The following is a 12,628-nucleotide window of genomic DNA, read 5'->3' as shown; positions in this document are numbered from 1 at the left end:
GGGAAACCTGCCAGCAGATTACCCAAATGTAATGACTGCAACAGTGAAACATGGAGAGCATCTGGCAATGAACATGTTATGAACATTGACTAAGCCACCTATTACCAGTCTTTGGGTTCCAACAGATTTTTACCCCCAAAGTGGTGTCAAAGTAGCTGTAACTTTCTCATAGCTCAGATGCTGGAACTTGCAAAAGCTAAAAGTAACAGGATGAAAGTGGAAGAATTGGAGTGTGTTAAGGGCAGAAAGTTACTTTGGGTGCTACCCCATACATGCAGAAAACTGGGCACAAATCTAGGGAACCAAAGGATATTTGGTTAACTGACTTACTTGCATTTGGCAGTAATACTAATCTGTGCAAGTCAAAGGCCATCAACCTTCAATTCATTCTTTCACACAGATTAAGTGTCGTGCCAGGAAAAGTGCTCCGGTGAAGCCCATCATTCAGCAGTAGTGACCTGGGGAAGAGCAGGAACAACACCTTTACATCAAATACCAGCAGAGATTAGTGGATGGCAACTGCATAAGAAAGCAAAAACACACAAGCTCAACTAAACACAGTAGAACCTTCCCAAAGCAAAATCCCTCCCCATCCTTAAACTGATTAGCAGTTACCAAAATCAGTAACTGCGAAAGGATGACAAACCTCAATGCAGGAACAGATCTGAATTAAGTCTGAGGAACTACTTTCAGGCTGCAGTGACTTTATGCACAAGGCACTGGCCCCTAGGCCAGCAACTGCAGTTTCAAGACCCATCTGGAGTAACATAGGGGGAGGGGCTGGCATAAGATGAAGTTCTTTACCTGCCAAATACATGGTACAGGAATTGATTCTGGTTATTGGCTATACTTGCATGTCTGCAAACTGAAGCGTGTATTTGTAATATGCCTGTCGGGGGAGGGGCTGCAGCCAGCAATCCCCCAAAGCCAGTATAACAGCAGCAGTAGAGGAACCCCTCCCCCCAACAAAAATGGTATTTAGTTTCCACTGAAAATGGAAGTTTCTGAAAAATAAAATTCAAAAGGTTACGGTTTTCTGAGCAATTAAATTGTACCCTCAAATTCCATTCCATGTTCTCACTATGAACTCCTTACTACTAGAGTCAAGAGCCCGAAACAAGTCTAAGACTTTTCCTAGGGTGAGGGAGGAATATTTAACTTGCTGCTTTTATTTGAACACTCAGTAGCAACGTAACATCACTCAGTAGCAACGTGACATGTCAGGATCAACATGCCGAGTGACAGGCATCTTAGTATAGGACAGAGTAGCATTCCCCACTTCCTTTGAGAAAGGCACGACTGTTCCACGCTTCCAGATGGCAGTACCCTAGGTTCCAGAAGACTCCCAACCCCCAATGCTGCCTGAAAGGACTAAAAGCAGGGAAAATTAGTCTGAAGAATGTGAAGTGGTTACCATCTGCAGCAAGGAACCATCCTACTGATCCACCAAAAAAGCACTGCTTGAAAAGCCAAGGAGCTACTAAACTGTTGTAAAGCCCAAGAAAGCCTGAAATGTAGTAAGTTTGTAAGAGGTATACTCAAAGCTTTTTCCCAAATTACAATATCGAGCACAAAGACTTTCACCCATCCAAAAATATATTATAGAATGCAACAATAAAGTTGAGCGCAGGTGTGAAGCACCTGCACGGACTCAAATCTGAAGTAAAACATCGGGGCATGCAAGGCTAGATATCCAGAAAGCACAAGAGTGAACAGCAGAATAGTACAGTTGTGTACACCTACCATAAATGTAGATGTTAGAATGTATTCACTGTTGCAGTCATCACATTAGGGTAATCTGCTGGCAGGTTGCCCCAGTCGGCCTGAATTCCAAGTCTTGGGTCCTGCGTCAGTTGCAGTCTCCTCTTCCATGACGTCAGGTCGTCAGGGGTATAAAACATGCAGCAGATGCCATTTTTAGTTTCTTGCCCCAGATGCCAAGTTCCCCCAAAAAGGTAGCCAGAATATATATATAAAAAACACATGCATGCATAAATATAAACTTTACCTTCATCTAAAAGCAAATACACCACAGGTTGTGAAGATAAAGGAAAAACTCCAGAATGACTGGGGGATGGTGGGCAGGTAACCTGGACTGCAACAGTGAATACACTATCTACGTTTATGTTAAGTGTACACAATTGTACTAAGTTCTTCCTTCTGATCCTGCAGCATGTCACTAGTAATTGCTCAGTTTTAGAACTTTAGTCCTGCTCAAGCAGGATCTTGGCTGTCTGTACGTCCAAGGAATGCAGAATTATCTCCCCCTTGTTCTGCAGATTTGGGTAAAAGGTTGGCAGATGAATTGTTTGGTTAAGAGCCACACTGAAAACCACCTTGGGCATAAATGTAGGATTTGTCCTAGACACACCCTGTCTGGGTAAAATATGGTAAAAAGCTCTACAGCCATGAGGGCCTGTAGCTCTGAAACTTCTTGCTGAAGTCATTGCTAGTAGCAGAGCTGTTTTCCATAAGAACTTATAAGCGGTAGCAGCTGGTTCAAATGGAGGCAGGGCGAACTTTTCCAATACACAGTTGAGGAACCATGCAGGTAATTGTGATCTTCTAGGAGGCCTTAAATTTTTGGCTCCTTTAAGATACTGCTTTAGTAAAGGATGAGAAAAGATTGGTGACTATTGTAATGAGCCGAAATGGCAGAGGCATGGATTTTAATTGATGAGATAGGCCTTTGTCAAGCATCTGTTAAGTATTGTAATAGCCGAAGAATATTTGGTTCTGCTGCATCAGTTCCTTGTGCTAGATTCCAAGCACAGAATCTTCCATTTTTCCAGCATAAGATTTTCTAGTACTGGGCATTCTGTCTTCCAAAATGACATCCATCACAGCTTTACTGAGAGGAGTTGTTTTGTATAACTACATGATCAGCTGTGCCGCCAGGTTCAGTGTCTGGGGTTGATTGTGCAGGATCGGATTGTTTTGCTGGGACAGCAGTTGAGGTCTGAGGCAAGGTGGGTATTGAGACAAGTTCCTTAGGGGCTGAGTACCAATATTGGCAGGGCCAGACCGGGGCAATTAGTATCTTTGGTTTCTCGTCTGACTTTTAGGAGGACCTTAAAAGGCAGAGAAGGAAAGGCATAAACGGATAGGTTTTTCCAACTGAAGGATAGGGCGTCCACTTTTCATGCTCGACTGTGATAAGCCCTTATGCAGAATCTTTTCAATTGATAACTTTGAGAAGAGGCAAAAAGATCTATGTCTGGGCTCCCCCATTTCTCTGTAGTCATGCTGAAGAGTTGTGGGGGTGAGGGTCCATAAGGTTTCTGCTTAGTCTGCCAGAGTATTTTGCTTTCCTGGCAGGAATTGAGCTTGAAGATGTATTTGGTCGGTCAAAACTGTGCGCCCCACAGTGCCATGGCTAATGTGCTAAGGGGGTATGAGTGGGCCCCCTTGCTTATTTATATACCATGACTGTGGTGTTGTCAGTCTCAGTAGTTGTCCTGGATGAAGACCTTGAAGGCTGTTGGGGCATTTTAAACGCCTAGCATCTCTGATATGTAGATGCATTTGCTTTGGGGTCCACATGCCCTGAATACATCTTCCTGCCATGTGGGCTCCCCAGGCATAAATCAGACGTCTGTTAAGGTTTGGCTGGCAGGGGGTAGAGTGAAGGCCAGCCCTGTTTAGGTGACATGCCTTTGCCTACCATAGAAATTCCTGTTGTAGGCAGGGATTGAGGGGAATCTGTTTCCAGACTGAGAATGATAACTCCATAAACTGTTTAGGTACCACTGAAGTTTCCTCATATGCAGTCTTGCATATGGACTCAGGATGCAATGAAGCCGAAAACCTGCAGAATGTGTCTTGCAAAAAACTAGGTTTTTGTTGTCATAAGATTTACATAGTCATGTTGCCTTTGCTTGTCTGGAGTGAGGTAAGCCATCTGGGCAGTTGTATTCAAGCTTGCACCCAGGAATGTTATCTTTTGAGAGTAACAGTTGTAATTTTATTTGTGTACTCTAGGCATGTTAGAACACTTTCACAAATGCCAGGTGTTGAAGAAGAAAGTCCTTGCTCTCTGCTTGAGACAGTCGTCCAAGTAAGGGTGTATTTGTATACTTTGCCTGCAAAATGCAATTACTGGTGCCAGGCACTTTGTAAAGACCCTGGGCGCAGTAGATAAACCAAAGGGCAGTGCAGAGAATTGGTAATCCATTAAGCCAGCCTTGAATCTGAGGTAGCTACTGCACGATCTTACTGGGACATGCAGGTTGCAGGTATGCCTTAGGTCTTAATGTCACCAGGCAAGCATTCTTGCCCAACATGGGCAGAAGCTGCTGCATAGTCAGCATTTTGACTTTTGGAATGTCCAGGTGTGAGTTCAAAATTGATAAATCCAGTATTGGCAGTCAGGCCTTGCCCTTCCTGTTCTGGTACTGGCTGAATGGCCCCCATATCCATGAGGGCCGTAACCTGTTTGTGCCTCTGCCCACTGATTTTTGGGCAGATCTGGCCAACCATTTGCCATTGGCAGAGTGCGGAAATGGAATCTGTATCCCTGTGATACTATGTTTAGTACCCACTTGTCCTGGGTTAACTGCCAATTGAGCAAAATGTGCCAATCCCCCCCCCCCCCCAAGGGTGATGCCAAAAGGTAAGTGCTTGGTGCAGGCAGAGGGAAGTCATTGGACTGTTATTCTGTAGGATTGCACTTCATCTCCTCCAGATTTGGAGATAGAAGCACCCCCATTGCTTTGACCTGTATGAATCTTGCGCCTGGTATTTGGAACCCTTAGGGCACCTAGATTTGCCCCTTTGAGCTCTGACACAGGAAAGGACCAATTCTTTGTAGGCCAGCGTCTACTGAAACTTGGTAGCTGCACTCATAAGAAGTAACAGTTTACATAAAAAGCTTTGTCTTCCATTTTCTTTAAAACCTCTTCTGCCTTAATACCAGTCTCATGCTGTAAAGGTGCATCTAGCAATTTAGCTTTTACATGATCAGGCAAATTGTTCCTTTAGCCAGGCATGCCTCTTAATCACAGATCCAGTAACTGCGGCCCTGCAGGAGGCCTTCCACATTGCAAAGTATGCGTTCCAACCTGTTAAGCTGCATGCAATAATTTCTGCAATTCTTTATTTTCTGCACATTCAGAAATTGTTTCAGCAATCCCATAACATGTTGATACTTAAGCATATGAAATTGACAGTTTAAGGCTCTGATTGCCAAGGTTGCAGATGTATAACCCCATCTCTCCAGTGCCCTTGAATCTGTCAGAGGGGGTAGGATTTTTTGCTGTTGAGGCCTTAACTTCCTTTGGAACCGGTGAAATAGTTTCAGGATCAGCAGCAGGGTTTCTAAATAAAAATTTAGAAGTCAGGGACCCTGTAATATCTGTCAGGCTTACTGGGAGGTAAGGAGTCAGGGGTCAAGCTAGACTGAAATCATCCACAATGTATAAAACCGGGGGAATGGCTAAAGGCCTGTGCTGAGGGAGAAGGAAAACCTTGAGCCTCTCTACTCTGAGAAGTCTTTGACTCTCCCACTGAAAATGCTCCCTCAAAGCATGCAAGGTTTCCCCAAATGAATAATCCTCAGGAGAAGCAGACTATATAGAATCGTCTGCATCAGATTCCTCATAGGGAGGTATAGATAATTGCTGATCAGAAGAAACAGAAACCTGATCTAAAGATTCATAATCAGTGTCTTGCCTAGGATCTGGAGGGGGATTGGTACCCCTGATCAAAGTATTAAGGTCTTCAGCCATTTTAATAATCTGTTTTTAGGCATAGAGGCTTGTGCACGTGGCTCATGCGTTTTTTTAGTTTTAGAAGTTGCTTTTGTCTTTGGTTTTGCAGCTGAAGGTTTGATATACAAATGTTGAGGTCTGAAAACACCCTCAGAAGCTGGTGCCTGCTCAGTGGCTCCGGACCCATCAGAGGAAGATACATCTGGTCCAATACCCAGAGTATCTTGCGACATGCAGGACTCCACATGGGTGTCGGTAGAGGTCTGCGACTCAAAGTTAGCGGGTATCTGGGGCTGTGAGTGCCTCACCAAGGACTGGCTTAGGAGAAGCTTAGTCAGTTTTGGATCTCTACTGCCTCTGTCCTTTTCTTTGCATTTTTATGTTCTCTGGTAGATTTGCCATCACGATGACATTTCTGGGCAGTTAAATCAGTTTCCAAAATACTTTGAGGCAAAAATTATAGATGCCTAATAGTGCGTTCTAGCACAAAACAGCCAGCCAGGCACATTGTGATCAGGGCCTAGGCAAGGAATACAGTATAAATTGAAATCCTTGAGGTATTTGCTTCCCACAAGTAATGCAATTAACTTTCTGACATCTGTATGGAGCAAGAAAAAGTTTCCCTAATGGGGTACACTTAGCTTTAGTGAAGACTTTGGTTCCGAAACTCACTCGAACATTTCAGTAGTTGGCAGACCGGCACTTGCCAAATGTTTCTGCTTCAGGCACCGCACAGTAAGAAGCATCGGCTGCATGTTGTATACCCCTGACGTCATGGAAGAGGAGACAGCAACCGAAGCAAGACCCAAGACTTTGGAATTCAGGCAGACCGAGGGCAACCTGCAGGCAGATTACCCTAATAGGACTGCAACAGTGAAACATGTGCAACATATAATACAACCAAATCCATCTAACAAGTCAGAGCTCAGCTGGGCAATAAACAAAGCCAGAAATTGGAGCAACAAGCTAACCTTAGACTACAAAAAGACCACAAAAAAAGGCTAAATGTAGGAGAATAAAGCCCCAGGGACAATATTCAAAGAGGCACATGGATAAAGGGTGGGTATGAAAGGCTAAAAACACTAGCAGTTGGAACCAAGGTGGAGATTTAGGCAACGGTGGTGCTTCCTAGAAGTGGGCAGGGCAGTCCTGCACACAACACAGCAGTTGCTTAAAGTACTGACGTTGATCCCATCCGTATGTCCCACCCACAGTTGCATTGTGCAGAGCTAGAAGTGGATTAACAGTCCACAGCAACACTGTTCGGCATCTTGGTTTTCTAAAATGTGAATCATTCTGGGGAGCCTAGTCATCCTAGGAGGGGAAGTCCTGGGATAGTAGTCAGCTGTATGGAATCAAACAAGAGAAGCAAGCACTGATGACAGCAAAGCTTGTTGTGCCACAATAAGCAAGCCCAACTAAACAGTAAGTAAACCAACCTCAACTGCATTTCTTTGCGTTTCTGCATCTCTTGGTTGTGCATCTCTTCCATACGCCGCAGTTCTTCTTGACGTCTCATGAGATCTATAAAGAAACACCCAAAGCTTACATCTTTCAAAAATGGAAAAGAAACTCCATCTATCACTAAATTCACACATTACACATGACTTACTTCCTGCACCAAATTATGAAATCCTTGAATTCAGGAAACTCATGCAAACAGAAAAACCTTGGCTAGCATTTAAGCCAGGAAAGAGAGCAGAGGTAATTACAGGCCACAAAGGGCAGTAAAAAGTTTAGGGCACTACAACACAAGCCATACAAACAAAATTTGTAACCGAAAGTGCAGGATTAGTGGATCTCCTTACTCATGGAACTTAACCAGAGGTAGAGACTATCCAACCTTCTATCCAGACTCTTCTTGCCAGGGTGCCCCCCTCCACCTCAGCAATTAAAAAAGCAGGAGCTTACATTTCATTATAAAGTAACTGCCACCTACAAAGACTTCGGCCCTAAACCTTTTGTTGTAAAGGTCACAAGAACCCATGCTGGGGTGGTGTAAATGTTTGAAGGCTGGTAAAATGGTTAAGCGTGTCAAAAACGGGGTATCCTTTGAGGGAAACTGGCTAGTCTTAAAATAGTCTAGGGCAACTAGCCTAGTACTCCTAAGAACTTTCACCCATCCATACAATCCTGGATATACAAATCTACCTGGGCAACCAGCCAGATCATACATGATCAACCTACAGTTGGGGTAAAGTGCTTTCTCTCTTGCAAGTTACAAAACTGCATCCTAGTGGTGTCAAGGAAAGCACAGCAGTGTCTGCACCCCACAGCTCCTGAATTCTCTATCAGGCCCCATGCTACATTATCCACTGTGAAGCCCCGATTTTTTTTCATGCCTTGCAGTATACATTTTTGTTCTAGTGACGCACGCTATGTAAATTTATCATGCATTTCCAATATAAATGTATATATGTATACTTTAACTTTCCTCCAAGCTTTCAATGAAAATGGGCTTGTACCCAGTTGGCCTATCCCGGTAAACAAACCCAATATAAATTTTATTGTTTGCTCTGTTTCTGTACCTTATAGCTTGTTTATTGGAATTGCACCATTTTAAAGCAATTTTCTGGATTAACTGCAATTCATAGGCGTGTACTAGGCCAACAGCCCTGCAGCCTTAACAAACCTAGCCCATAGAAGTGCCCTGGCATCATACACCATTAGTTCCCATTGGCTCTATCAAGTAGAGCCACTGGAGTGATCCCTGGGGTGAACTTTTTCCCATCCACTCAAACGCGTTCTCTTGAAAAAGGCCAGTGAGGTGCTCTGCGTTACGAACTTGTCCCTCCTGCATGTTTTGTGGATGTGGTAATGAGGTGGAGGTCCCTGGAGTGTGGTGCGGAGGGATTGGAACAGGGCTGAATCAGACATGGCTTTTTAAGTCAGAGATCTCCTCTTAAACAGCTATGAAACAGAAAAGTTGGGAATTTGAGTGTCCATGTAGGACATTTGTTTAAGGCCTAGGATCCTCTGTGAGGTACCTTTGTGGCATTTCCAGCTGCTGCAGGTGTTTTTCATTCCCACTTCCTGTGACTCATTACTATAACCACACTTCACTGCATTTCATTACTGTTTAAATGTACAGTTTTCAAACAGTTTTATTTCAAGTGGTTAATCTGCTTTTCTGTCAGCTTTACTGTGTTAACACTTAAAGTAGCATAGTCTGGACAGAGGTTTGCTGCATTCACAGCTTTTGTTTTAACTTGCGTTTCTGGCAGACATCTTCTGTTGGCAAGGGCCTATCTTCTCTGCTAGTGAGTAGAAGGGCTGAATGGACCTGGTCTGGCACAAGCCGATTTATAAACAGCAGGGGCTAGCAGGATTGGCTAGATCGGTCACTAGCATTTATTTTTGTGGTACTTAAGTTTGCCCATCATGCACTGCGGCTGCAATGTTTTCACCCATTGTGAGGTATTCCGGCTAAAACAAATTTCCCCAGCACTTGTGCGACAGTCTAGTAGTACTCATTCCACCCTTCACTTTCTCTGGCCTCTCCCTCAGATTTTGACCGATATGGACAGAATTTATGGTTTCTCCTGCCTCTTGTTGATATGGGCATCCTGACTGTGTAGAAAGTGCCTCATGTACGCAAACCACCTAGCAAAACAATGAGATGCAATTACATTAAGAATCTAGAGTCTATGCCCCCTTCCCCTCAAGCCAGTACATCTGGCACCAAGTCTGTCAAACCACATCCACACATGTGGAAGCGCAAAAAAAAAAAAAAAAAAAAACAGAACTCCACCACCCACACACCTGTCTCAGCTACAAAGCCTCAACCATAAATACAACATACTAGTCATAGGAAACTCCACTGCAAGACAGACATGTCCACCAGGCTGGTGAAGCAGAATAGTCCTGGTTTGTCAGGTACTACAAACTATTCATACCATCTACCGGAGCTTTGTATTCAGTATCAACATTGCATTGAATAGACTGCACTAACTACGTAAAGCACCACGCATATAGATATGCCCCTCAGAGGAAGCATAGTGGTACAATCTGATATTGCTATCATATACTTTTATTCAGCTTAGAGCTACAGTACATGGGTTGATCATGAACAAAAATTGTGTTCTACAATCAGGTGTACAGGTGGGGGGGTTCTGACCCTTGCAGAGGGAGACAAATGGCTATAGTTGGATGTTCCACAAGTATAAGCCCCATCATTAATTGAACAATTTTGTACATCAGCCCCATTTACTGTAGATCCATTAATCTGCTCAGATAGCAAATCTGGCAGAAACTGCAATGCTTATCAAGGCCTGTCCATAAATCCAGCATTAGCCACAGGAGTCCGCTGCAAGACAGACATGCCCCTCACCAGGCTGGATAAGGAGAAAGTCACTGCAATGTTAATACGAAGTCATGATAGATGGTATGAGTAGATTAAAGGATGCCCAAATACATTCCATGGGTGAAACCAAGACCTCAGTGGAAGTATGACAGACTAACCGACACGAGTCGAACAGGATCAATATGGTAGTTCTTAAACATTACCTTGATATTAGAAAGATTTGTTACCAAGTTGCCCACAGATTAGGAAAGCTATAAAGGATAGGCAGATTTGCATTTAGTCTATTTTGGTCATTCTAGATATGAATGGGAGGGCACATTTAATGGTCAAAGATGTAAGGCTTGTCAACATAGTCAGTTCCCTAGGACTGGATAAAAGGTTGAATTATGCCAATTGCCATGTGCAGCAATTTAATCTACTTTGCCAAATGTATATGGCTGTACCACCTATGTAGGTAAAACAAGTTAAAGGAGAGGATACTGGAACATGTATGGGACGCCAGAAGCAAAATGGCACAGGCTTGTGGCAAGGCCAACAAATTGTACGTTTTTACTGCTGGAATTATTGGTAGATAGAGAAGGTGATGCGAGGAGACAGAAAAGAAATAGAGATGGATTCTGACACTGGGCACATTAATATCCAAGCCTGAATGAAAATCACTTAGGCCAGTTTTGAAACTTCTTCCACTAAAACACTGAACAGTCGTAAGAGATTTGACAGAGTATGGTTTATATGTACCATAATTTCACACTTGTTATGCACTACTTGCATAGATATAATAGCTTTAAGGCAATCAATAGGATTTAATCCATTTTTTGATATTTACAACTTTTAAATATAGAATTCCCACTTCAGGTTAACAGGTGTGTACTAGGCCAAGGGCCATGGAGCATTTACAAGCCTAGCCCATAGAAGTGCCCAGGAATTGGGACGCTAGTTCTCAGTGCCTCTATCAAGAGGAGCCACTGGAGTGATCCCCAGGGTGAACTTTCCCCATTTCCCATTCACCTCAAAAGATCTCTTGGACGGCCAGTTAGCTGAGCTGCTTGACATGCATGGGAAATCTATTCCAGAGCATGGGCAGTCTCTGAGTTACGAACCTGTTCCTCCAGCATGTTGTGTTGATTGCAGTAATGAGGTTGAGGTTTGAGCGTGCAGAGGGATTGGGACTTCTATAGAACAGAGCTGGGTCAGACCTGGCTTTGTAAGTCAAGCAAGAAATCGCCTCTTTGTAGACTATCCGAGAGAATAGCTGGAGTTTTGAATTTTGAGAGAATAGCTGGAGTTTTGAATCTGTGTAGGACGTGTTTAAGGCCTAGGTTCTTCACGAGGTACTTGTGGCCTTCCCAGCTGTTGCGTGTTTGAGGTACATGCCAAATACATTAAGAGTGGTCTAATGAGAGAAGAGTAGAGATTACCACTTAGATGCAAAACACTGACCACAGTGGCAATGTGGTCAAAGGAGGTTGGTGTCAACCTGTGCCCCTAGACACTGTCCAGTGGGCTCCCATCAATGTGGTAATTAGTGGGAAGAGTTTTTCCCAAAGGGGATGACTATGCATTTTTGGCATCAAGCTTAAGGCCATGGTTTCAACATTGGTCTCAGCAAGGCCTTTCTGTAGGATGTCTACATCACTTGGGCAGTTGATTGCCCCCAGCTTGCAATCTACAAACTTGGTCAGCCAGAGTCCCTCCTTGTTGGCCTGAACTTGAATAGATGCCAAACAGAAGACCTGTGGGACATTCGTGACAGTCTTAAGTACACTACTTTCAGAGTGTTCGGTGAGCCAATCTGCATCCCACCTAGTGTGAGTTTATGCCTAGTTTGGTGAGTTTATAATTCGAGTGGGGAATGGTATTAAAGGCCTTGGCCAGACAGAGGTAGGCGGTATGAACTGCCTTGTCTTCAAACACAGCTGTGGTAACTGACAGTCAACCAGGTTCAGCAGGCATGATCTACCCTTCACAAAACCAAATTGCATGGGATCTAGAGTTTGGAAATTCCCTACATTTTTAATTAGGTCCACAATGTGCTCCATAGCCTTACACAGACTTGTCGGGCTAATGGGGCGATAACTCCCAAGGTCTGTAGTCACTCCCCTTTATGGAGGAATGACTAGTGCGTCATTCGGTAGGGAGAGTGACTGAATAGGGCACACAGATGTGGTGCCAGTTCACTTTGTAGTTATTGTGCAACACATCCAGGGATATTTTCTGACCCCATGAAAGTTGTATTCTTGGCCTTGGACAATGCAGCTTTAACCTGTGCTGCAGTAATGCTGGTTGCCCAGCATTCTTCCAGTATTGAGATTGGTCCTTTAAGGGGAGATGGGTACGACGACACACACAAGTACAAGACACACACAAGTACAAGACACACACAAGTACAAGACACACACAAGTACAAGACACACACAAGTACAAGACACACACAAGTACAAGACACACACAAGTACAAGACACACACAAGTACAAGACACACACAAGTACAAGACACACACGTAAAGTAACTCAGAGCAAACCTGGGTATTGTCAGGGAGATCCTAGATACAACTAAAGGCTTTGTGGTTAAGGGGAGATGGGTACAGTTAGCCCTGAAACCGTTTGCCAGTATGCT

General features: G+C 43.8%; 1 protein-coding gene across 3 annotated transcripts in view; it reads right to left on the bottom strand.

Annotated features, from left to right (window-relative positions):
- Positions 1 to 12,628, bottom strand: part of SFPQ (splicing factor proline and glutamine rich) — a 304,377-nt gene that overhangs the window by 255,830 nt on the left and 35,919 nt on the right. For all 3 annotated transcript variants that reach the window (XM_044059395.1, XM_044059403.1, XR_006363177.1), the window contains exon 6: positions 7,148 to 7,232. In XM_044059395.1, coding sequence (XP_043915330.1) covers positions 7,148 to 7,232 — 85 coding nt within the window. The remainder of the gene's footprint in view (positions 1 to 7,147; positions 7,233 to 12,628) is intronic.

This window comes from Protopterus annectens, chromosome 1.part2 (assembly GCF_019279795.1).
Source record: "Protopterus annectens isolate FY-2018-M chromosome 1.part2, PAN1.0, whole genome shotgun sequence".
Lineage (NCBI taxonomy): Eukaryota > Metazoa > Chordata > Ceratodontiformes > Protopteridae > Protopterus > Protopterus annectens.
Note: the sequence above shows the minus strand (reverse complement) of the source record. Positions and strands in the feature narration are given on the sequence as shown.